This window comes from Scyliorhinus canicula, chromosome 1 (assembly GCF_902713615.1).
Source record: "Scyliorhinus canicula chromosome 1, sScyCan1.1, whole genome shotgun sequence".
Classification (NCBI taxonomy): domain Eukaryota; kingdom Metazoa; phylum Chordata; class Chondrichthyes; order Carcharhiniformes; family Scyliorhinidae; genus Scyliorhinus; species Scyliorhinus canicula.
The window spans coordinates 22,707,531-22,734,808 of record NC_052146.1 but is presented as its reverse complement, the minus strand read 5'-3'; the positions used below and the strand labels follow the sequence as shown (position 1 = coordinate 22,734,808).

Below are 27,278 nucleotides of genomic sequence, written 5' to 3'. Positions count from 1 at the left end.
CACAGTCAAAGCATATCCATTTTGCCATTGTAATAAGATTTAAATAATAATAATGTATAACATTGTTTATTACATGCTTTATGTATATAAAAAAAACAACACATATTTTGGAGCCATAAATTTCAAACACTGAGGAAAATCAAAACTTTGACTATATTTGTTAATTTATTTTAAAGGCAATATTTTACAAAAATAAGTACACTTTCCAAAAATTGAATCCCTGGAATTTATGTTTACAAACACAGAGTTCAATAAAACTCACAAGATGACCAAATAGGATACACATCATGCAGATACATTTTCTCTAACATCTATTACTGATGACTGCATTATTTTACATGAAAAGCTAAATCTTGACAGATGCAGAAAGGTCTTGTTGTTATTGCATCTTATAGTTTAGAACTAAACCAAAAGCTGTTTTTATTCTGTTCCCTTAATTCTATCTCGAGGTCCAGAATCAATGAACCAGTTCCTGATGTTTATGCTGTTTAATCCATTCTCATTAGCCTATGGGTGTCCCACTGAGCTATAGAAAACAAATTTACCATAAATGCCAGGAACTGGCTCTTTGATGCTAAATTCAAATTAAACAGACAAGCAAATTCAAATTAAACAGATAGAGTGTAAAAGTAAGTCCTTAGCACTTCAGGTTGGGTTTGTATGAGTTAATACAGTGCCGGTTATACAAGTTGGATGGTTTAACAGGAAAAGCGAACACTGCAGTACATCATTTGAATAAATTGAACACTGTAACCTGTGTAAACTGTTTTATTTAAACCACACCTTCCAAAAAGTTAAATACATGTTAAAAATGGTTTATAAAATATTTTAAAAATAATTTGACATTAAAAGAATATAATTGAATAGAAATTTACACCACAGTATTCCTCCAGGTCACCACCAATGAACTCTGGAATTCAAGTTTGAACAGTCTTTCTCTGGCAATATGGATGCCCAAATAAGTCCACCTTTATGAGGGCCTCCTAGTCGAGCTTTTTAAATAGGGTGCTGGTTCAAAACACACCACAAATGCAAGAACTTCAGATCAGTCAACATTACCACAATCTCTTTACTGCCCAGATCCTGTTTTTCCTCCTCTTCCACTTCTGGGCTCACACTGCACCCACCACCACTCCTGTATTGTCAGTGTCAGGAGTACTGGTGTCACCAACAGTTTATAGATTGAGGTATCCAAGTGAAGTGCATCTTGGCGAGGCACAAACTACTGAATAAACACCTGGTTCTTCCAGACTTGCATGAAATGCTGAATATCAAAGTGTCAACTTTTTCTTGACGCAAATGCGAAATGGTCTATAAAGGTGGACAGTTTAGGGAGGGAACTATAGTTCGACAATTCTCAACACTCGTTAGAAACATCCAAAAAAAAAGCAGGTTACAAACTATTGGGGATCTCAGTCAACTGGATACAAGATAAAATGTGAATATAGTTGAGGGAGATCATTGTGCCCCATCCTGTCACTCACAGATCTAATATTCTCGGAAATGATTCCAGAATTTTATCTCCCATTACCTCCCCTCTATCATTCTGCCATTATTCATAATGAAGGGGTGCTTCCCGACACCAGTCCTCAAAGTTCTCTCTATTCATTTGTACCGTTGTCCTGTAGTGATTGTTCTAGCTTGAAATGGTCTGTCAGATTTACCATTTCCATTCCACTTAGTACTTTGTTAGTTTTATAAGGACGTCCGTCATTTGTCCTTTCAAGGCTGAGTTTTCTAATCTTTCCTCACAGGTGCTGCAGAGGTGTCTTTCGGTCAGGTGCCAGGATTTGGTGTTCCTCATAATATAATCCTCAGCACAAGGAATTCACCCTTCTCTACACACTTGGCTTTCCTCGTGTCTTGTAAACCAAGGCTGAATGGAGTATCTAAAAAGGTTTACAGAGCACTACACAGCTTCAGTATTCCAATTCAGGTATGGGGTTTGCTGCTGATCTTTCTCAACAACCAAGCATTCTATTTGCTTTGACTGCTCCTTTTCAATGGCTGATGATATTAAGGTTACTCACACTCACAGGTTTCTTTCACTTCTGCAACAATATTCCAATATTCATCAAGTCCCCAAAATTTCTTCCAATAAGACCTGGTACTCTTGTTGAATTTGAATCTACAAAGTTCTGCCTATTAACAAATTTGTTCATCTTTCAGTACCTCTGTTACATCAGACCGCCACCATGATTAATTTGCATTGTGCTTCTGAATCAAAGTTTGAAACAGTACGAGTCCCGGAACCAGAGTCTGGGATATTCCAAACACATCTGTGAAAGACTAATTCTTATTCAAACAATCTGAAGCATTACAACAATACCGGAATCGGAAATTCTATGCATCATTGAGACTTTATAGGAGTGCAAAGAAAACAAGGATGATCCTAAATTTTTCATGCTTCATTTTAAGGATAGGGTTAGAAAGAGGGTTATTCAGTCTGGAGCGCTTGGCTGCCCTCTAAAAATCAAGACGGTTAAATTGGAGCAGATTTGATTAAGCTTTTCAGAATGGATGAGAAGATAGCTATTAAATATGAAGGCACAAAATTAGATTAGTTGACGGGAGGTACATCTTTTAAAATGAGGATTGTTGCTCTCTGGACCTGGCTACTGGGAGTTGTGCTTAGTACAGCCATGCTACTTTCCTTTAAATAGGACTTGACAAGTTCCTGAATGAAGACAATCTTGAAATGAGTGGAGGGAGTTAAATAAGTTTCCAACGTCATGGTTCTCCTGAGTCTTCATGGTCTCTGAGTTTCCTTAACCAGCTTAAAGGAAATTGCTCAGGGTCCCCCCATACCCCCTTTCACCTGCCTCAGGAGTTAACAGTACTAGGAGGGGAGATGTGGGGTATGACAGCACTTGAGGTTGCACAGTATAATGGTTAAGAGGTGGTTTGTTTACATTGGATGAAATTAAAGAATCACTGGTCTTGTTTTATCTTTCCAGTAGGAAGTTGCAACTGCATCTCCCAATATTAAGCAGCAATTCATATCCATGTAACCACAAACGGTAGTACTTTGGAGAAGATTTTTCAACTTAATATATACCAGTAATTCATTGTACATATATACATGAATAACCATCCCTGTGTCACATCTGTAACTGTAAACACAAAGCACTCCATTGGAGATCAGTTGTGTTCAGGAATGTATAGAAAAAACATAAATATAGGTCATGGTTTAAAACACAGAAATGACACAATAAAATATTTGTGTAGTAACTAAGTTATATCCTTTCCTCCCAAAAATAAAAAAGCAGCGACATACTGACAAATTAAAAACTCAAATTCTCATATGATTCTGATCAACGTTTCCTGATTACAACATACAATACAGCAGCTTTATGCAACAAAAAGATGTTAAAGAGAACAGTTTTAGTAATCACAGGTTTACAACACCAAAGGATTCTTCTAATGGAAAATAAAAACAATCTTGAATTTAAAGAAAAATCAGTAATGACCAATGAAGCAACAATAAGGAGACAAAATCATAGCAAAATCCAACATGATTCTATTAGACACAATGAGTAGATTGGAATTTGGGAGCTAGTTTCAATATGAAATGAAGACTTATTCTTTTCTTCCCAGTTGAGAATGCCAATTGAGGATAATCATCCTCAAATTCCACCTTCCAATCAAAAGCGTTCCATTCTTCTTGGACCATAAACCAGCTGTCAGAACATTCTTTTATCCAAACTTTCCACCGTACTGCCCTCAGACAGCCACTCAGAGCTGTGTAAATGTCAGCCGAGATGACTTTAACGAAACCCATTCCACTTCTTCCTGCAATTTATCCTTGCGATCATTGTTATTGAACCTCCATTAGACAGAAAGACTTGCATTTACAGAGCACTTTTCATGACTACCTGATGTCTTAACACTTTACAGCCACTGAAGTACAATACAAAATGGCAACTCAGCAAACCTGTATCCCACCACTCTATATTTCCGTTACTTAAAACTGTTATTGGTTTTCCTAGGTCTTAGATTAAAATGTTGAAAATTCACTACATGGCATCGAAAACTAAAAACAGAAAATCATGCATATATGGTTAAGACAGACAACACACGCAGATTCTGGAGCAAACTTAAAACATTTCATTTAAGTTTAATTTACAACTCTAACACATACTGCCTTTATCGCACAAATATTTACTTTCTGAACCATCCATTAAAAAATGTTCAGAAATTGCAAGGTGAATGATTTAAGAAGCAAACAAATTTTATCAAAAAGCTAGTAGAAAAACACTGCTCAACAGATCTTTTAAGGTGTTGAAGCAGGTGCAAGGATGGTGCTAACTACCGCGTAACTCTTCCAGATTTAAAGAACATTTTTTCTTGTTCCCATTTTCTCCTCTTCTGAGCTTCAATTCACTGAAATCCATGCTAAGTTTTAATTTACTGGGTGCCAGTCATCGTTTGGTATTCGTTCAAGTGTTTGTATTGGAGGGATACAACAGCATAGTCTGTCTAAATCACATCTGTGCACTTGCACGTGCAGCAAGAGAGTTTCTCGACAGTGCCTGGCAGTGGGAACACTGGCTGATTTCCCTTCACTGACCCCAGGGCAGCAAAGCTGACTGTAGCTCTGGGCAAGATCAATTAACTGGGCACATCGGTGATCAAGCTAGAACAGCAAGAGAGATACCAGCTGTAACAATGGTGAATCAGGGAGATGTTGGCAATGGGAGACAAACTGCATTCCCCAGATTTTTTACTTAATTATTTTTTTCTTAGTTATTCTTAAACATTTAAGTCCAAGCATTTTATTCAGGTTTTTTTTTAAACCAGCTGTTACAAATCTAAGAAAGAAGGACACTACTGCACCATAGCCTGGAATGGAAGAAACAAGAAGATTTGGTCAAGTAATTCCTATGTACTATATGCAGATTGAAATTGTGAGCACGAATATTCCCTCTCAAAGTAAAAGGGTAGGAAATGTAAATAGATGGAGGAGGAAAATGGAGCTCGTCCTTGAACTAAGTACAAGGATTTTCCTGCTATCAAGGTAATGATTGATATATGGCGGAATTCCCCAGTTCCCCAGCTGGGTGTTTCTCGGAAGCGCAGTGTTCGCTGCCGACGGTTTCTATCTTCCTACCGCTTGTCAATGGCATTTCCCATTGAAATCACCCCAGGCCTCTGGGAAACACTTGGGAAGGGGTGCGTTGCCAGCGGGAAAAGAGAATCCCAACAGCCGGAGAATTCTGGCCAGGATTATAGCATCTAGAAACAAATCTATGAGAAGAGGTCAACAGAGGCCTTTAGAAGGGCAAGATTACAAGCACTAAATTAACATCTGTAGTGACAACTCTAGGGATAACATCTTAAATTGATGCATCTAAATTTGATGTATAGTGTGTAGCCACATCCAGTTCAGGTGTAAGTGGATGTTGTTACAGACTTTTAATTTAATTTGAATTTTGAGGAAGAAGTCTAGAGTTAGTCTCAATAAAAGGGCCAATTGCTTTAGTAAATCTTAGAATAGGAATTGTAATAAGCTTCTTAATAATCAATTTAATAAACCTATTAACAAGAATGGTGCACATAAAAGATTTGCAAAGAAGAAAACGGATTTTAAAAATGACAAAGATATCACTTCTCGGCCTGTTGGCTAAGATGAGCGTGAGGTCAGGTGGAATGCCTGGATCTGGTATGTCTCTCTGGTGGGGACCATGAATTGGATTCAATTTGAATTGATTTCTGGAGCAGGCAAGAAGCTGGATTAGGGCTTTGCCCCTGCCAACACTCTCGAGCCCAGGCTTTGTAACTCAGAAAAAGTAATTTTTTAAAAAGCGACAAAGATTTGCCTGAGGAATAGTGATGTCCCAGATCAAATCAAGTGCCCGTTGGACATGAATGAACTGGAAGTACATTTTGAAGTATCAATTGTTGAATTTCAATAAAAAGGCTGATCAGTAATTTCCTGCCCATCTTAAAAAGGCAAATTTTAATGATTTCATGGGGACAGTGAATGAATCAATGAGGATTTTATGAACAATATTGCTTCTGGCCACCTATTGGATTTAATTAGTCTTCCTGATGTAACAATATTATTTTAAACATTTGGATTTTAAAAAATAAAGTTAGAGAACCCAATTCTTTTTTTTTCCCAATTAAGGGTCAATTTAGGCATGCCCAATTCACCTATCCGGCACATCTTGTTTTTGGATTCTGGGGGTGAGACCCACGCAGTCACAGGGAGAATGTGCAAACTCCACACAGTCAGTGACCATCGAACCCGGGTCCTTGGCGCCGTGAGGCAGCAGTACTAACCACTGTGCCACCCTATTTGGATTAATTTTAAATGTAATATGAAACAAGTTTTTTTATTAAGGTTGTTTAAATGTAACAATATATGTTATCCTTGGACACAAAGGATTGCAGGTCAATGGATCAATTAACATACCATAAGGTACACAGGCGAAGGTTTAAATAAATACTTAGAGCATTTATAAAAAGAAACTGCTGGGGCAGTGTAAGTAGGCAGGAAGCAGACATATTGGCTGCAATTTTCTGGGTCCATTCACAAATCCCGTTATAGCCATTAACTCTCGCGAGAGGGCCATAACGGGATGTACGTTGGGGCATTTCAGAATTAGATCTTCCCTGCACTGCGTTGGTGACATAAACAGGTTCATGTCCAGTGAGGGCGTGAACCCGATTACCATAAATTTTCACGGATTCAAATATTCCCAAACGGCAGAACGCCATAGCTTCCGGGGCAGCGTGAGAAATCACTGCTGCTCTCCAGCAGTCGAAATGAAATGAAATGAAAATCGCTTATTGTCACAAGTAGGCTTCAAATGAAGTTACTGTAAAAAGCCCCTAGTTGCCACATTCCGGCGCCTGTTCGGGGAGGCTGGTATGGGAATTGAATCGTGCTGCTGGCCTGCCTTTGTCGGCTTTCAAAGCCAGCGATTTAGCCCTGTGCTAAACCAGCCCCAGTCGAGATGACTACGCTGGGGCCGAGGCGATCAAAGTAGCCACTGTCTGGGACATGACAGGCCAGTGCCGCACCCTGTCAGCCGTTGGCTATACTGAGCTCCGTGGGGGGGGGGGAGAGATTGCCGGTGATGATGGATTGGTGGGAGGGCCTGTCTCTTACCTTTGAGATCAGTGTGCGGTTTATAAAGGGCGTTCCTAGGCTCGCCGTCATCTTGAGGCCCTTCTTCTCAAGCATGAGACTGCAAAATATGCTCCCCTGCTTTTTTTGGACAAAGTGTCAGGAGATTTAGAGAGAAAATTTGGCTGTTTCTCACGCCGGTTTTCAGTCAGAATTGCTATTTTTGGGGAATATTCTGCCTATTATGTTGCATTCTGTGAATAAACCTATTATCAAGCAAATTAGCAGTGTCTAGTTTCATACTTTACCAGCTGGCTTGGGATCGATATAACATCGCAAATATCAGGGAGTTGTATGTTTGTCAAGAACAGTAAGAGGAACACGGTGCATGAATTATTGAAGGAAAAGGCCATGATGTTTGGCTGGGCAACCTTTTTTGAGCTCTCTGCTGATACGTTATGGAAGTTGGATATTATTTTCCTGAAAGGGGATGGATGATTTTGCAGTTGTCATAGTTACTGTTAGACATGAAGACAACAATAAATCCCTGGAAAAAGCATGGACTGAAAGAGCGGACCTTTCCATATAAACATCTCAAATACCCGATTGTCAATACAACCAAAGGTGAGGACGTCACAATCATTGGTTTTAGAGGAAAATGGGTCAGATTGAACTTTGCTAATGAAATTGCTCAAGGTCTATCACTTTAAGATCTTTACCAGCCAGATCTTTTGGCTTGTGATGTTACTGAAGTTTGAGATTTTAAATTTTAAATTATCATTGCTTTTATATTTTACTTTTTAAACATTATCTTTTAGTTTGCTTTAGTAAATACATTTTTAAAATTAATTTTAGTAAATACATTTTATTTTATTAGTTAGAATTTTCTTAACATTAATTCCTTCTATCAGCACATCAGTTGATAAAGGGATTTGTTTATAATTCCTATTAATAAATGGTTCTGTGTTGTCTCCTCTTTTGTGGGTTGTGTTCTCATGCTCAAAAATACTCAGTAACTTCCCATATTCTTATCTATCAGTCTACTAAATACTCCGTCCCTTGATCGAATGTGACTTTCTACCAGATATGACAATGTAGATGGTCCACGCTAATACTTAAAAACACTCAGGTTTATATGTGGAAAATGTTTTGACTTTTAAAAGTATTGAGAGGTATAAAACACAAGGTGAAGTAGTGATGACTGTTGTTTGAGGTGATGAATTGAGTCAGTAGGCTTTAATATGGCAATACATTTCGCTGAATAATTTTATCTACATTTGTCTATATTTTTCCCAAATAAGCCCAGTGCCAACAGTTTCACTAAACACCACCATGCCTTCTATTTCCTGCTATTCATTCCATGCTGTCACCTCACTGCCATTATATTCCCTGGGAATCTTTTCATACAGCGTGGCTAATTATATGCCCACACAATTCCAAAACAATTGGAAAGTTAAATAAGTCGGTCAACATATTACCAGAATATGATATTTTTAAGTAGTGTTAGCTTAAGCAAAGGAAGCTTCAGTGAAATTATTTTTTCTCAACAGACATTCTATAAGTTAAAACAAAAATCAAATGCCAGTTTATTTTGTGAGGTCAATGCTGTCAAAATGGATGGCAGAACACGAAGGCTTGTATATCCCAGACTTCAATCTGACCATCAGGTCCTGGCTTTCTGTTGGAATTACATCAGTTACTGGAGTTACTGAAGAACGAAGGCGCTGAAAGTCAAGGGAAGAAAATTCATTTACTTACATTAAACATGACTTTAAAATTCCTAAAGTTTATGGCTCTGATTTTTTACAGGAGCGGCCTAATCTGCTGCTGCTTCCATGGGAGAATAGTGGACAAATTGTCACCGGCCATTTTAAACCATTTACATTGTGTTACATTGAATACACCATTTCTTTGAGGTTTCACAATAGGTTCAGTCATACCTTCCTTGTAATACCCCAACCTTGTTCTGTTCAGCCCTCTAGGAGCTGACTGTGGATATGATTTCACAAACACCAACAATCTGTTAAAAATTAGCCAAGGCTCCTACTGTGAAATAATTAGAAACATAGAATCCCTACAGTGCAGAAGGAGGCCATTCGGCCCATCAAGTCTGCTCAGATCCTCTGAAAGAGCACCCCATCAAGGCCCGCTCCCCAACCCTATCCCTGTAACCCCACCTAACCTGCAAATCCATGGACACTAAAGGGCAATTTTAGCATGGCCAATCCAACTAATATCTTTGGACTATGGGAGGAAACAAGAGCATCCAGAGGAAACCCCGCACACACGGGGAGAATGTGCAAACTCCACACAGTCACCCAAGGCTGGAATTGAATCCGGGTCCCTGGCGCTGTGAGGCAGCAATGCTAACCACTGTGCTGCCCCTACTCTGGGTCCCTATCCAACATCCTTTGCTGGAAGTGGAAATGAATATCGTAGAAGTTGCCACAATATTCCTGATCAATATAAATGACTGCCTTGTTTACAACTCTTTATTCCATTGATACAAATGGGAAGTCTTAATTTAATTTATGGCAAACTATCTTCTTTCCTAAAGACACCAACACCTCCACAATATGGTTCTCGGGATACGAGATGCTCTCCATTGACTCCCCAAATACCCAGTCTTAATTGAGGAGTCTATTCAGTGAACAGCAACAGACCTTTTTGCTTGTTAAATTCCCGCAACTGTGCACACTTGGAGCAATCTTGGCATCTGCCAACCGGAATGCAAGGTTTCTGGATTTGGATTGAGTAGACCTATAGGGTAAGACTCTGCATTCCATATCTTTTTTTAAAAATAATTTTTATTGGAATTTTTTACAGAAAATAGAAAAATATAACAACAAGTATAGCAACAAGCAGTAATGTGCAACTAACAGCCCCATAACACCCACAATTCCCCCCATACCGTAACATCACATGTATCACACTCCCCCCCCCACCCCCCCAACAAGAGAACTTAACCATAAATTAAAAGTAAATAAATCAAATTTAAATAAAATAAGCCAACATAATCAACGCCCCCCCCCCCCCCCCCCCCCCCCCCCCCCCCGGGGTTGCTGCTGCTACTGTCCCAGTACCCTATCGTTGAGCCAGAAAGTCGAGGAAAGGTTGCCACCGTTTAAAGAACCCTTGCACCGATCCTCTCAGGGCGAATTTAACCTTCTCAAGCTTAATGAAGCCCGCCATGTCATTGATCCAGGTCTCCACGCTTGGGGGCCTCGCGTCCTTCCACTGTAGCAAAATCCTTCGCCGGGCTACTAGGGACGCAAAGGCCAGCACACCGGCCTCTTTCGCCTCCTGCACTCCCGGCTCTACCCCAACCCCAAAGATCGCGAGTCCCCAACCTGGCTTGACCCTGGATCCCACCACCCTTGACACCGTCCTCGCCACCCCCTTCCAGAACTCCTCCAATGCCGGGCATGCCCAGAACATATGGGCATGGTTCGCTGGACTCCCCGAGCACCTGACACACCTATCTTCACCCCCAAAGAACCTAATCATCCTCGTCCCAGTCATGTGGGCCCTATGCAGCACCTTGAATTGGATGAGGCTAAGCCGCGCACACGAGGAGGAAGAATTTACCCTCTCCAGGGCATCAGCCCATGTCCCGTCTTCGATATGTTCCCCCAGTTCCCCCTCCCACTTCGTTTTCAGCTCCTCTACTGACGCCTCTTCCACCTCCTGCATAAGCTTGTAGATATCGGATATCTTCCCCTCCCCGACCCCCGAGAGCACCCTGTCACTCACCCCCCTCGCGGGGAGCGCAGGGAATCCCTCCACCTGCCGTCTAGCAAATGCCTTTACCTGCAGATATCTAAACATGTTTCCCGGCGGGAGCCCAAATTTCTCCTCCAACTCCCCCAGGCTCGCAAACCCTCCGTCGATAAACAGGTCCCTCAGCTGTCTGATGCCCGCTCTATACCATCCCCGAAATCCCCCATCCATGTTCCCCGGGACGAACCTATGGTTCCCCCTTAATGGAGCCTCCATCGAGCCCCCCACCTCTCCCCTATGTCGCCTCCACTGCCCCCAAATCTTGAGGGTAGCCGCCACCACCGGACTCGTGGTATACCTCGTGGGAGGGAGCGGCCACGGCGCCGTTACCAGGGCCACCAGGCTTGTATCCCCACAGGACGCTCTCTCCATCCGTTTCCATGCTGCCCCCTCCCCCTCCATCACCCACTTATGAACCATCGACACGTTGGCCGCCCAGTAGTACCCCGAGAGGTTGGGCAACGCCAGCCCCCCCCATCTCTACTCCGCTCCAAGAAGACCCTCTTCACCCTCGGGGTGCCATGCGCCCATGATGCTGCTGGTCACCCTTTTAAAAAAGGCCCTAGGGATAAAGATGGGCAAGCACTGGAAGAGGAACAAGAACCTCGGGAGAACCGTCATTTTGACGGATTGCACTCTGCCCACCAGCGATAGCGGCACCATGTCCCACCTTTTAAATTCCTCCTCCATCTGTTCCACTAGTCTGGTGAAGTTAAGCTTATGAAGAGCCCCCCAACTCCTGGCCACCTACACCCTCAGGTACCTGAAACTCTTCACTGCCCTCTTAAATGGGAGTCTCCCAATTCCCTCCTCCTGATCTCCCGGGTGTACTACAAATACCTCGCTCTTTCCTAAATTCAGCTTATAGCCCGAGAAGCCCCCAAATTCCGCTAGCAGCTCCATCACCCCCGGCATTCCCCCCTCTGGGTCCGCCACATATAACAGCAGGTCGTCCGCATACAGCGATACCCGGTGCTCCTCCCCACCCCGCACCAGACCCCTCCACTTCCCTGACTCCCTCAACGCCATGGCCAGCGGTTCAATCGCCAGTGCAAAGAGCAGGGGGGACAGGGGACACCCCTGCCTGGTCCCACGATAAAGCCTAAAATACTCCGATCTCCTTCCATTTGTGACTACACTCGCCATCGGCGCCGCGTAAAGCAGCCTCACCCATTTGATGAATCCCTCCCCAAATCCAAACCTCTCCAGCACCTCCCACAGGTACCCCCACTCAACTCTATCAAACGCTTTCTCTGCGTCCAGCGCCACCACTATCTCCGCCTCCCCCTCCACTGCCGGCATCATGATAACATTGAGCAGTCTCCGCACATTCGTGTTGAGCTGCCGCCCCTTGAAAAATCCTGTCTGATCTTCATGAATTACCTCTGGCACACAGTCCTCTATCCTGGTAGCCAGGATCTTTGCCAGCAACTTAGCGTCTACGTGAAGGAGCGAGATAGGCCTATATGATCCGCACTGCAAGTGGTCCTTATCCCGTTTTAGGATCAAAGAGATCAGTGCCCGCGACATCGTCGGGGGCAAAGCCCCCCCCCCCCTCCCACGCCTCATGAAAGTTTGCACCAGCAGGGGACCCACCAGGTCTGCATATTTTTTGTAAAATTCTGCCGGGAACCCGTCCGGCCCCGGGGCCTTACCTGACTGCATTTGCCCGATCCCCCTGACTAGCTCCTCCAACTCTATCGGCGCCCCTAGCCCCTCTACCAGCCTCTCTTGAACCCTTGGGAAACATAGCCTGTTCATGAAGCTCTCCATCCCCTCTCTCCCCCTCGGAGGTTCCGACCGGTACAATCCCTCGTAAAAGTCCCTAAAGACCCCGTTTACTTCTGTCCCCTTCTGCACTACATTTCCACCCCCATCCTTCACTCCCCCAATTTCCCTAGCCGCATCTCGCCTACGGAGCTGATGCGCCAACATCCTGCTCGCCTTCTCTCCATACTCATATGCCGCGCCCTGCGCCCTCCTCCACTGTGTCTCCGCCTTTCTGGTGGTCAACAAGTCAAAATTGGCGTGCAACCTGCGCCGTTCTCCCAGCAACCCTTCCTCCGGTGCCTCCGCATATCTCCTGTCCACCTCCAGAACCTCTCCCACCAGTCTCTCCCTCTCCTTCCTCTCCCTCCTTTCCCTGTGGGCCCGGATAGAGATCAGCTCCCCCCGGATCACTGCTTTCAGAGCCTCCCAGACCATCCCCACCTGGACCTCCCCCGTATCATTGGTATCCAGATACCCCTCAATGCTTCTCCGAACCCTCTTACACACCTCCTCCTCCGCCAGCAACCCCACATCCAGGCGCCAGAGCGGGCGCTGGTCCCGTGCCTCCCCCATCTCCAGATCAACCCAGTGCGGGGCATGGTCCGAAATCGCTATGGCCGAATACTCGGCATCCTGCACCCTCGGGATCAATCCCCTGCTCAGGACAAAAAAGTCTATCCGGGAATAAACCCTATGGACGTGAGAGAAAAAGGAATACTCCCGCGCTCTCGGTCTCCCAAACCTCCAGGGATCCACCCTCCCATCTGGTCCATGTATCCCCTCAGCACTTTGGCCGCCGCCGGTCTCCTACCCGTCCTTGAACTGGACCGGTCCAGTGTGGGATCCAGCACTGTGTTAAAATCTCCCCCCATGATCAGGCCCCCTGCCTCCAGGTCCGGGATGCTGCCCAACAATCGCCTCATGAAGCCAGCATCATCCCAATTCGGCGCATATACATTCACTAGCACCACCTTCTCTCCCTGCAGCCTACCCCTCACCATGATATATCTGCCCTCCTTGTCCGACACCACCTCAGCCGCCTCAAACGCCACCCTCTTCCCCACTAGAATCGCTACCCCCGGTTCTTCGCGTCCAATCCTGAATGATAAACCTGCCCCACCAACCCCTTCCTCAGACGGACCTGGTCCGCCACCTTCAGGTGGGTCTCCTGGAGCATAGCCACGTCCGCCTTCAACCCCCTTAGATGGGAGAACACCCTGGTTCTCTTAACCGGCCCGTTCAGCCCCCTCACGTTCCAGGTAATCAGCCGGATCAGAGGGCAACTCGCCCCCCTCCCACTAGCCATAGCTTGGCAGATGTTCGCCCCAGGCCAGCACAACCCGCTCGACCCGTTCCCCATGGCGATAGCGCCTCTCCTCTTCCCCCCCGGCCCCCATCGGCTCCTTCCTAGTCGTTCCAGCAGCAACCCGGTATCCCCCCCCTCCCAGGCTAGGACCCCTCCTAGCCGCGACGCACCCTCCATGGTACTTCCGTGACTTCTGCTGACCCCGGCAGCTCCCGCCAAAACCTATCCCCTCCCGGCTTGGGGTCATCCCCCTCTTGCCACACCTCCTTGGCATTGCTGCAGCGCGGGAAAAAAGACCCGCAGAGGCCCCGCCCCCACCGCAAGCTCCACCCCCCCTGCCCCGCAGCGCGGGAAACCAGAGGAAAACCCGTGCTTTCACACTGCCACACCCCACCCTTCTGACGCCGTTCCCCAAAATCCAGTTTCCCCTCAATCCCCAGCCCCGTACAGAAAAGAACATATAGAACACAAACCCCCAATACTCCCCACCTAACCCACAACCATGCCCAACAAACCAACCCACCCGTAACCAGAGCAAACAGAAAACCAGCATACATAACACACATGTCGAAGTTGAAAAAGTTGAAACAAAACAGCCACAGCAGAAACAACGCCGGCCAAAGTATGTTCCCAGGCCCTAGTTCGAGTCCAGCTTCTCCACCTGTACAAAGGCCCACGCCTCCTCCGGGGACTCAAAGTAATGGTGCCGGTCCTTGTATGTCACCCACAGGCGCGCAGGCTGCAGCATTCCAAACCTGACCTGCTTAGCATGAAGCACCGCCTTTGTCCGGTTGAACCCGGCCCGCCGCTTAGCCACCTCCGCACTCCAGTCCTGGTAGATCCTCACTACCAAATTCTCCCATTTACTGCTCCTCTCTTTCTTGGCCCAGCGCAGCACACACTCCCGGTCACTGAATCGGTGGAACCGCACCAGCACCGCCCTCGGGGGCTCACCTGCCTTGGGCCTCCTGGCCATCACTCTGTGCGCTCCCTCGAGCTCCAGGGGCAAATGGAAGGACCCCGCTCCCATCAACGAGCTCAACATCGTGGTCACATACGCCGGGAGATCCGACCCCTCTAGCCCCTCCGCCAGGCCCAGGATCCTCAGATTCTTTCGCCTCGTGCGAACGTCCAGCTCCTCCAAGCGGTCCTGCCACTTTTTATGAAGTGCCTCGCGCAACTCCACTTTCCCAACAGGGACCACGGCCTCCTCCTCTCTTTCAACGGCCTGCTGCTGCAACTCCCGAATAGACTCCTCCTGTGCCGCCTGGGTCCCAAGCAGCTTGGTCGTAGTTGCATTCATGGAGTCCAGCAGCTCAGCCGTCAGCTCAGCAAAACAACGTAGGAGCGAGGCCTGTTGCTCCTGCGCCCACTTCCACCAGTCCTCGGGTGTTGCGCCGGCCGCCATTTTGTTTTTCTTCCCCCGTTTTTTTTGGGGAGTTACTGCAGCCTTTTTCACCATATAGTGTGGGGCAAGTTCTTCCAGGCACCTTCCCCCACCGGGATACGTAGCAACAGCACCGTTTGGGGCCCTCAAAACGGCCCCAAAGTCCTTAAATAGCGGGAGCGCCGGCCGGCATTTTGTTTTTCTTCTCCCGTTTTTTTGGGGGCGTTACTGCAGCCTTTATCACCAGATATTGTGGGGCAAGTTCTTCCAGGCACCTTCCCCCACCAGAATGCGTAGAAACAGCGCCGTTTGGGGCCCTCAAAACGGCCCAAAATCCCTAAATAGCAGGAGTGCCGGCCGCCATTTTGTTTTTCTTCCCCCGTTTTTTTGGGGGAGTTACTGCAGCCTTTTTCTTCTTCCCACTCCAGGTGAGCACCATATAGTGTGGGGCAAGTTCTTCCAGGCACCTTCCCCCACCGGGATGCGTAGAAACAGCGCCGTTTGGGGCCCTCGAAACGGCCCAAAAGTCCCTAAATAGCGGGAGCTGCCGAACGTGCGGCTTAGCTCCGCATAGCCGCAACCGGAAGTCCTTCTGCATTCCATATCTGATAAACAGAATCTTTATCTGTGCCTCATAAGCATGGAGATGGACTTCTGGACATCAAGTAGATGAAAAACTTGTTCCAGACAAATTTAAAAAGCTATCCAGTGCCCACCCCTGTTTGCTATGTGAGAAGCCAGTTGCAAAGTTGTTACAAGTGAACTTCAATTGAGCATATGATTGCATATAACCTTACTGCAAAATAGTCTGCTTACAACCATTGCGTTTTCTTCCACATGAATAGGCACTCTAGCTGGTAATGTGAGCTTGTGAGACTTTACATGAATCACCGCCTCTTGGAGATGTGGTAGTAAGGAAAGAAAATACAAATTTTATACAAGTCTAGTTTGTGTTGCTTTGTGTGTGTGATTTTAGTCTGTAGGGGAAGGTGGATAACCTGATACAGCAATATTTCTTTTTTTTTTTTAAATTTCAGGTACCTAATTATTTTTTCCAATTAAGGGGCAATTTAGTATGTGCACGTAAACTGCACATCTTTTGGTTGTGGGGGTGAAACCCATGCAGACATGGGGAGAATGTGCAAACTCCACACGGACAGTGACCCAGGGCCGGGATTCGAACCCGGATCCTCAGCGCCGTAGGCAGCAATGCTAACCACTGTGCCACCGTGCTGCCCTGCAATATTTCTACCATTGTAACACCATTGGTTCAGTACGATGCAAGACAGCAGAAACTGCAAGCCTTCATCTTCATAATAGTAGTTACATATGCTGCGCAATGAAACCACTTCTCCATTCTCCCTCCCTCCCTTACCCTCACCTGAGTAAATGTGCCTTTGCTAGTATACAGGGTATGCGCTGCTCCAAGTGGGATCCAGATGATTGAACAGAGGGAGATAACCCAGCCAAGGCCCTCTGCCCAAGATGGATAGGTGTACGTTTTACCGTATCGGGCAGGGGTGTAACGAATTATGCTGGACACAAGGATAACCTGTAGGAAATCAACACACAGGACATTAGAGGCTACTTGTCTCCACACTACTGATTTAAAAAAAATATACATTTGTGAATACCTCAATATAACTTTAGGATAAATAGATCATTTGAAATGCTTGACACATTTCCATTTACCTTTGAAAGGAGCGAGATGCTGGGCTAGTTTTCAGGTGATCACTCTCTGCCAACTTGGTCCAAGTGACCATTCTTTCTCCCAGCATTCAGCTGGTTTCAATTTCCAACAATGCCTCTTAATAATAATCTTTATTATTGTCACAAGTAGGCTTACATTAACACTGCAATGAAGTTACTGTGAAAATCCCCACCTTGCTACATTCCGGCACCTGTTCGGGCACCCGGAGGAAACCCACGCAGACACAGGGAGAACGTGCAGACTCTGCACAGTGACCCAAGCCAGGAATCGAACCTGGGACCCTGGTGCTGTGAAGCAATAGTGCTAACCGTGCTACCGGGCCACCCATATCCCTCTGCAGAACACATGGCTACTTATAAGAGCATCACTACTGCTTCACTTATAAACTAGCTAAGTTCAGACTGTGAACTAAGCTGGGACATTCCTGACCTATACAATCCAGTCCTACACCAGACCATACACGTTCCCTCCCCTGAGCGTTAGAAAAGATAGAACTTGTTCACATTCACATTTTAGATAACAAGTGTTCCTATCAGGACTCTAAACCAAAACTTAAAGAAATGTCAAATTTAAAATCCTTAAAAATAAGGATAACTTTTTCTTCTAGTTTAAATCATGAGCCAATAATATCACCGAGAAACAGATCAGAAAGAGTTAATGAGTTGGATAAAGGAACATTAGCAAGATAAACAATAATAAACCAGGATGCACTTGCTATTCAAAGTTTCATAAGCAACTGCATCACATACACACTAGAAGGTCCCAGGTTTGTGTAAATTGTCAGAGTAGACTGATTTCAGCTGTTCCCACAGGGAGATTGATATCACAGGTCATGGTGACCCTGTGCTCGAGAGAATAAATCCTCCTGCTCATGTTCCTACATCTGATTATTCAGCAATGTCTACCGGAAAGTGAACATGTGAAGGTCTTCTGTGGAGAGCAAGGGTTTGTCTATGATAGCTTAGTGCCTGGCAAAGATCATTGCCTGGCCATTCGGGCAAGATAGGGAATGGGTTCCACAGCGCCATAATTTAGCTTCAACTATTTATAGATGGTCTTCAATAATTCCAAACCTCAATAACTTGAAAGTTATTTGCAACAACTTGCAAGTTATTTGCAACAACTTGGAGAAAAGAGAGATCACAATTTAAATTATAAATCACCCAAGGGGATTTCAGTGGCACGGTGGCACAGTGGTTGGCACTGCTGCCTCACAGCACCTTAATTTTTTCAATTAAGGGTCAATTTAGTGCAGCCAATCCACCTTGCCTGCACATCTCTGGGTTGTGGGGGCGAGACCCATGCAGACATGGGGAGAATGTGCAAACTCCATATGAACAGTGACCCAGAGCCGGGATCGAACCTGGGACCTTGGCCGTCGTGCTGCTCGAAAACCCACGTAATTAATGGGATAAGGATCCTATATGATTGAAATGCCCAGAAAAGTCAAGGGAAAGAAGGTGGACAGCAGAAGTTCATCAACGGAGTCGAAGGCCTCTAAGAGTTCGCCGACAGATAAAATGGCAGCGGCAGCCTCCGTGACCCTGGCCACTCCACTAACAGCCAAGCTGCTTTTGAGTGCCTTGGCAAAGGAATTTGATAAACAATGGCAGATTGTGTCGGAGGACCTTGGGAAATCAATGCAAGAGGCCTTGGCCCCCATCTGAACGACGATAAAGGATATGGAAGCGGCCCTTTCGAGACACAATCGAATTGCCTCACTGGAGCGGGGATGTCTTTGGTTGCCAAAGTGAATAAGTGGTTGAAGGCTAAGGTGAATGATCTAGAAAATCGGTCCAGGAGGCAAAACATTCAAATAGTGGGGCTGCCAGAGGAGATGGAAGACCCAATGCCAAAGAGTACTTTGCAGAGATGTTTGATAAGGTTTTGGGGGAGCCACGATAAAAGATATGGAAGTGGCACTTTCGAGACACCATGATGAGATTGCCTTACTGAAAGCGGAGATGTCTTTGGTGGCCAAGGGGAACAAGTCGTTGAAGACCAAGGTGAATGGTCGAGAGACTTGGTTCAGGAAGCAGAACGTTTAAATAGTGGGGCTGCCAGAGGGGATGGAAGGCCCAATGCCCAGGGTACTTCGCGGACATGTTTGGTGATGGTGGGGGAGGATGGATTCACATCCCCTCCAGAGTTGGACTGAGCTCACTGTACACTCCGGCAGAGGCATGATCCTGAGGATCCACCGCGTGCGGTAATAGTGATGTTTCATTGCGTCAAAGAGAAAGAGCAGGTTCTGAGATGGGTGAAGGAGCATCGAGACTTCAAATGGGAGGGCCACGCATCAGGTTATACCTATAAATGGGAATGGAGCTGGCGAAGAAGAGGGCTGCATTCAATAAAGCCAAGGCTGCCCTGTATAAAAGTGGAATCCGGTTCTGTGTGGTGTTCCCGGCTCAGCTTAGAGTGACTTTCAATGGAAAGGACTGTTTATTTGGTGCGCCGGGAGAGGCGGACTCTTTTGTGAAGAAACATGGTTGGACTTGGGTGTTTTTTGGGGTGTTGGGGACAGGCATGTTGAATTGATAAATACTGAGGAAAGATATTAGTACAGAAGATGTGGAATCTGTCTGGGTGGAGTTAAGATACATCAAGGGGCAAAAAGACAACCAAACTGCAGTGGTAATATTGGGAATAGTATTAGACAGGAAATCAGAGACACGTGATAAAGAAATATTTGTGATTGTGAGTGACTTTAATCTGCATATAGATAGGGTGAGTCAAATTAGTCACAGTACAATAGAGGAGGAATTTCTGGAATGTATAAAGGATGGTTTTCTGGACCAGTATGTTGAGGAACAAACAAGGGAACAGGCCATCTTGGACTGGGTGTTGTGCAATGCGAAAGGATTAGTTGGCAATCTAGTTGTGAGAGAACCCTTGGGGATGAGTGACCATAATATGGTAGAATTATTTATCAAGCCGAATAGTGAGGCAGTTGATTCTGAGACTAAGGTCTTGAACCTCAATAAAGATAAGTATGATGGTATGAGATGGTTATGACAGACTGGGAAAAATTGCTGAAAGGATGGACAGTGAACAGTCAATGGCAGGCATTCAAGGAACGAATAAGTGAACTCCAAAAATTGTTTATTCCTATTTGGCACAAGAGTAGAAAAGGAACTGTGGCCAAACCATGGCTTACAAAGAAAATTAGAGCTAGTATTAGATTCACAGAAGAGGCATACAAATTAGCAAGAAAAAAGAAATAGACCGGAGGATTGGGAACAGTTTAAAATTCAGCAAAGGCAGACCAAGGGACTGATTAAGAAGGGGAAAATTAAGAAGGGGAAAATAAAGTGTGGTATGGTGGTGCAGTGGTTAGCACTGCTGCCTCAAGGCTACAAGTTACAAGTGGTTAACTTGGTTACACGTTGAACTTGGACAAGAGCGTATATTTCCTGGTCAACCCCTGGGGAGAAGATGCCAACCAGGGATGTTACCTTTTCGCCTTGTCAAGACTAGCTTTCGTTATCTGGGGGTCCGGGTGGCCCACAATTGGGCCTCGCTTCATAAATTAAATTATACTATTCTGGTTGACAGTGTCAAGTCAGACTTGCAGAGATGGGATAACCTTCCCCTGTCCTTGGTGGGTAGGGTTCAGTCTATTAAAATGAAAACGTGCTCGAGATTTTTATTCTTAATTTCAATGTCTCCCCATTTTTCTCTCCAAGCCCTTTAACGTGCTCGAGATTTTTATTCTTAATTTCAATGTCTCCCCATTTTTCTCTCCAAGCCCTTTTTTGTCAAACTCAACAAATTCATGTCTTCCTTTATTTGGGCAGGTAAGACTCCCAGAATTCATCAGGATTTGCTCCAAAGAGATGGACAATCTGAGGGCTTGATTCTATCCAATTTATTGTTTTACTATTAGGCAGCCAATATTCAGAATATATTATTGTGCTTCAGCGATCCTGGTTCCATAATGGAGACGAGCTTCTGCACTCTTTCTAGCCTTCACGCAATAATTACTGCACTTTCTCTCCAGTGAGATTTTCCCGGAGTCCAGCCTGGGAATTTATAGGCAGCCTTTGCTAGTCCCAAACTGCAATAACCATTTTTTTCTGCCTGCGGCTTTAGACTCGACATTTAAGTCATGGGACGGGAAGGGCCTGAAGAGGTTTGGAGACCGGTTTGTGGAGGGGAGATTTGCTAGCTTTGAGGAGTTGGCAGAGAAATTCCAACTGCTTGATTCCAGTCTTTTCAGATACTTTCAGATTTGCGCAGATTTTTCACGCAAGGCTTTCCCTCGGCTCCACCCTCATCCCTGTTGAAGAGGATTTTCTCTCTGGTTGGGTCTGATGGGAGGACTATTTTGAACATATATGGCCATATCCTCTCAGTGGAGTCAGCTCCGTTGAGTGGGTTGAGGATGAAATGGGAGGGTGAGTTGGGTCCCATTCTGGATGGTGAGATATGGAGTGAGGGTCTTCATAGGATCAACTCCACATCTTAGTGTGCTCGGCTGAGTTTGATCCAATTCAAGGTGGAGCATAGGGCGCATCCGACTAAAGCGAGGATGAGTGGATCTTTCTCTGGGCTGGAGGATACGTGTGAGTGCTGCTCTCGGGGGCTGGCTAACCACACATAAATATTCTCGTTTTGTCCCAAGTTGGTAAGCTGGGCCTCTTTTTTTAGACGCCATGTCGGAGATACGCAATGTAGATTTGGGTCAGGGCGGCATGATGGCACAGTGATTAGCACTGCTGCCTCACGGCACGAAGGACCTCGGTTCGATCCTTTCCCCGGGTCACTGTCCGCGTGGAGTTTGCACATTCTGCCCGTTTCTGCATGGGTCTCATCCCCACAACCCAAAGAGATGCAGGGTAGATGGATTGGCCACAGTAAATCGGCTCTTATTTTAAAAAAAAAGTAAATGTAGATTTGGATCCATGTCCGCTGGTGGCCATATTTGTGGTGTCGGACTCACCGGTGCTTTAGTCGGGGGTGAAAGCCTTGCCCTTCCCTCTTTGATAGTCCAGAGACAAGTTCTGTTTGGGTGGAGGAACACTACTCTGTCTAGTGACCTTACATTTGGGGAAGGTCAAGTACGCCATTAGAGGGTTGGGAGAAGGGTTCTACCAAAGATGGCATCAATTAATTTCCTTAAAGGAGCTAGTCACCATCAGCTGTTAGGGGGTTTTGTTCAATTTTTTGGGTTAACGTTAATATTTGTTTGCATGTTTGTCTATTTTTCCATAGTGTAATTTTGGTTAATTATTTTGGATGTTTTGTTTACTATGACATTTTTTTAATAAACATATTTTAAAAAATGTATGTCCTAATAGACTTTATGTTAATTCAATGTACATCTGTGGTATACCTAGCGATGCCTGCTCGATCAAGATTGAAATAGGAATTTCCCATTGACATGGCATTCTGTTATGACTGTTTGTGACACTTTGGGCAGAATTTAATGCTGTCCCTGGGTGTACAGCCAGTTGTTGCCACTGCTCCCACTAGAGCTGTCAGCAATGGACAGCTGCTGATCTCTGATTAACCGGCAGCTCTCACGAGGGCAGCATTCCCATCCTAAGGCCTTGATCCTGGGAAAGGCTCCATGCTGGTTATTTAAGCGCCTTCAAGGCACTCAAAGAAAGCAATGGGACTCAGTTCTCCAGGCGGGCAAGACCCCTGTTGCCTCTTTTGAACACCACCCTTTTAGCCTGCCTGTAGGTACAGACCTTGACCAGTGTATGTCACTATGTCATTTTTAAAACATGTTTCTCAACTTTCAGCCCATCAATAACAATAGCTAAGTGCGAATGCTTCCTTTTTCCCTCTCCTGCCACCCTTTTGTTTTTATTCAAAACTTTTCAATAATTTTTACAAACCACTACAAAAAGAAAAACAGCGAAAAGAAAACATAGCAATAAAACAGCAAACAGCTTAACCATTTAATAAAACAAGGTCGGGTATCTGCCCTTTACAAATGAAATCCATCCACCGCCCAAACCACCTCTCCCTCCCGAGTTGCTGCTGCTGTTGACCTCCACCTAACGTTCCGCGAGAAAGTCAAGGAACGGTTGCCACCGCCTGGAGAACCCCTGCAAGGACCCTCACAAGGCGAACTTTATCCTCTCCAACCTGAGAAACCCCGCCATGTCATTGATCCAAGCCTCCACACTTGGGGGTTTTGCGTCCCTCCACATTAACAAGAGCCTTCTCTGGGCTACCAAGGAGGCAAAGGCCAAAACTCCGGCCTCTTTCGACTCCTGCACTCCCGGATCATCTGATACTCCGAATATCGCTATCCTCCAACTCGGTTTTACCCGAGTGTCCAAGACCTTGGACATAACCTTTGCAAAGCCCTTCCAGAACGCCGCAAGCGCCGGGCACGCCCAGAACATATGGGCGTTGTTAGCTGGGCTCCCTGAACACCTCACACACCTGTCCTCCACCCCAAAGAACTTACTCATTCTCGCCCCTGTCATATGCGCCCGGTGCACCACCTTAAACTGAATCAGGCTAAGCCTGGTGCAAGATGAGGAGGAATTGACCCTGCCCAGGGCGTCTGCCCACAGGCCCTCATCCAGCCTCTCACCCAGCTCCTCCTCCCACTTGCCCTTCAGCTCCTCCACCAAGGCCTCCTCCGCCTCCTGCAGCTCCTGATATATTTCCGATATCTTGCCATCCCCAACCCACACACCCGAGACCACCCTGTCCTGTATCCTCCAGACAGGCAGCAGCGGGAATTCCCCCACCTGCTTTTTCACGAATGCCCGGACCTGCAGGTACCTAAAGGTATTCCCGGGGGTAGCCCAAATTTCCCCTCCAGCGCCCTCAGACTAGCAAACGTCCCATCAATGAACAAGTCCCCCATCCTTTTGATACTCACCCTGTGCCAACTTAGGAACCCCCCCATCTATTCTACCCGGAAAGAACCAGTGATTGTTACGTATCGGGGCCCACTGAAGCCCTTGCCTTCCCCCGTGCCGTCTCCACTGCTCCCAGATCCTCAATGTCGCCGCCACCACCGGGCTCGTGGTATACTGCGTCGGCAGAAGTGGCAACGGTGTCGTTATCAATGCCCCCAAGCTAGTATCTTTACAAGACGCCGCTTCCAACCGTTTCCACGCCCCCCCCCCCCCCCCCCCCCCCTCTCCCTCCATTACCCATTTCCGAATCATGGATATATTCGCTGCCCAGTAATAGCTGTAAAAGTTCGGCAGCGCCAAACCCCCCTGAACAGCCAAACGCTCCAAGAACAATCTCTTAACACGCGGGGTCCTGTTTGCCCACACAAATCCCGTAATAATCCTATTTACCCGCTTGAAAAAGAAATTGGGGATGAGAATGGGAAGGCACTGGAAGACGAACAAGAACCTGAGGAGGACCATCATCTTCACGGACTGCACCCTGCCCGCCAGGGAAAGCGACAGCATGTCCCCACCTCTTAAAGTCCTCCTCCATCTGATCCACCAGCCGCGCTAAATTGAGCTTGTGCAGGGCATCCCAACTCTTAGCCACCTGAATGCCCAAGCAGCGAAAGCTCCTCTCCACCATCTTAAGCGGTAGCTCTCCCAGTCTCTTTTCCTGGCCCCTCGCATGTATCACAAAAAGCTCGCTTTTTCCAACATTCAGCTTATACCCCGAAAAGTCTCCAAACTCCCTAAGAATCTGCATGTCTCCCCCATCCCCTCCACCGGATCCGAAATGTACAGGAACAGGTCATCTGCACACAGTGAAACCCGATGCTCCTACCCCTCCCGAACCAACCCCCTCCAGTTTCTGGACTCCCTCAACACCATGGACAGTGGCTCGATCGCCAGGGCAAACAGTAGGGGGGACCCCTGCCTCGTCCCTCAATGTAATCTAAAGTACTCCGACCGCAGCCGGTTCGTCGACACACTCGCTACAGGGGCCTGATACAATAATTTAACCCACCCTATAAATTCCTCTCCAAACCCAAATCTGCCTAACACTTCCCACAGGTACTCCCACTCCACCCGATCGAAGGCTTTCTCCGCATCCATTGCCGCTACCACTTCTGCATCCCCTCCTTCCGGGGGCATCATAATCACATTCAGGAGCCTCCGCACATTCGTGTTCAGCTGCCTGCCCTTCACAAACCCCGTCTGATCCTCATTGATCACTCCCGGGACACAGTCCTCAATCCTAGTGGCCAAAATCTTGGCCAACAGCTTGGCATCCACATTAAGGAGCTACATCGGTCTATAGGAGCCACATTGCGATGGGTCCTTATCTCGCTTGAGGATAAGCGAGATCAGAGCCTGCGACATCGTCGAGGGAAGGGTTCCCTTTTCCTTAGCCTCATTGAAAGCCCTCAACAACAGAGGACCCAGCAGCTCCGAGAATTTCTTATAAAACGCTACGGGATACCCATCCGGTCCTGGGGCCTTGCCTGCCTGCATACCCCCTAACCTCTTAACCAGTTCCTCCATCTCAATCGGGGCCCCCAATCCCTCTACTCGCCCCTCCTCCACCTGTGGAAACCTCAGTTGGTCCAGGAACTGCCTCATCCCCTCCCCCCGCCCCCCTCCGGGGGCTCTGACTCGTACAATTTGCCATAGAAGTCCTTGAAGACTTTGTTAATCCTTACCGGGCTCAGCACCATGTTACCCCCCTATCTCTAATTCCCCCAATCTCCCTGGTTGTCTCTCTCTTCCGCAGCTGATGCGCCAGCATCCTACTTGCCTTCTCCCAATACTCGTCTGGTATTATCATCTGGGCTGGTTTGGCTCACTGGGCTAAATCGCTGGCTTTTAAAGCAGACCAAGCAGGCCAGCAGCACGGTTCGATTCCCGTACCAGCCTCCCCGAACAGGGGATGTGGCGAATGCCGGAATGTGGCGACTAGGGGCTTTTCACAGTAACTTCATTGAAGCCTACTCGTGACAATAAGCCATTTTCATTTTCATTTCATCTCCTGCCACCCTAGTTGAACATTCCAGGTTTCCTCGGACCTGCTGCTCCTGTTTTCTGTGGTGGGCGTGTCCTGGCTTCTATGTGACCAGCATCCATGATTTCTTGTACAACCAGTCTGGTCTGATATTTCATCCCTCCTTACTCCTCTAATAATAATAATCTTTATTAGTGTCACAAGTAGGCTTACATTAACACTGCAATGAAGTTACTGTGAAAAGTCCCTAGTCGCCACACTCCTGCGCCTATTCGGGTACACAAGAGAAAGAATTCAGAATGCCCAATTCACCTAACAAGCACGTCTATCGGGACTTGTGGGAGGAAACCGGAGCACCCGGAGGAAACCCACGCAGATACAGGAAGAACGAGCAGACTCCACACAGACAGTGACCCAAGCTGGAATCGATCCCGGATCCCTGGCACTGTGAAGCAACAATGCTAACCACTGTGCTACCGTGCACCTATTACCTGCTTCTGGCTTTGGGTTCCCGATCTAATTGGCCCACCCGATCCCCTGCTGCTCACCTCTGAAAAATAACCAAATCTAGGTCTTCCTCACTGTTTTGCCACTCTGGAGCATGATTAGCATTTCACACTTAAGCGTCCAGGGTTCTGATGAAGGGAAATGTTTAAATTGTAAACTTGTCATTTTTCTCTGATGCAGTCAGTTCCTTATCCGCTGAATGATCTAATTTTGTATTTTTATGTTTCAGATTTCCAGGGTCTGCAATATTTTGGGTATTTGTCTCACTCCCCAACCCCCAATAATAGTCTCCTTTCGCGAGAGGCTAAAGAGGAACCTCACTCCTTTGTTTTGACTTAAGACCAGAACCTTTTGTTCGAAAACATATTTTAAAAAATATTATGCTTTGTGACCAATTTTGTTATTTAAAAAAAAATTAACAAAATTGGTCACAAACATTTTTCATTGCTCCACAGAAAAAAAATGTGAATCCAAGGTTAATTGTGTCCCACTGACTTTCGTTGTTTAGGAACATCTCTTTCAATTAAGTCTATTTAAATCGGAGTCCTATGAAATGAAAATTGCTTATTGTCACAAGTAGGCTTCAATGAAGTTACTGTGAAAAGCCCCTAGTCGCCACATTCCGGCGCCTGTCTGGGGAGGCTGGTACGGGAATAGAACGGGAATATGATGTATATAGAACCTTGATTGCCATTTTGTTACACAGCTGGGTGATACAAGCACTCCATGCGCAATTTAAAACAGCAGAAAAATCACCAGAGTTTTAAGTTTCAAATTACTTTTGTGAGTCCAGAGTTCCATGTATCTGGCTGCCGAACACTCACCCTCTGGACCTTCCAGCGATTCTGCGCTGGCCTAGAACCAT

The 27,278-nt window shown here is 46.3% G+C and overlaps 1 protein-coding gene across 5 annotated transcripts in view; it reads right to left on the bottom strand.

Moving 5' to 3' along the window:
* Window positions 1-146: 146 nt before the first annotated feature.
* LOC119978852 (sodium- and chloride-dependent GABA transporter 1-like) overlaps window positions 147-27,278 on the bottom strand; it is a 224,618-nt gene continuing 197,486 nt past the window's right edge. For 4 of the 5 annotated variants that reach the window (XM_038820860.1, XM_038821000.1, XM_038820932.1 and 1 more), the window contains 2 exons: window positions 16,700-16,870; window positions 8,632-8,799 (listed from right to left, as the gene is read on the bottom strand). In XM_038820860.1, coding sequence (XP_038676788.1) covers window positions 8,662-8,799; window positions 16,700-16,870 — 309 coding nt within the window. In that variant the 3' untranslated portion in view covers window positions 8,632-8,661. Of the gene's footprint in view, window positions 5,671-7,117; window positions 8,800-16,699; window positions 16,871-27,278 lie in introns of those variants that run through there. The other variant, XM_038820786.1, reaches the window with a different exon arrangement.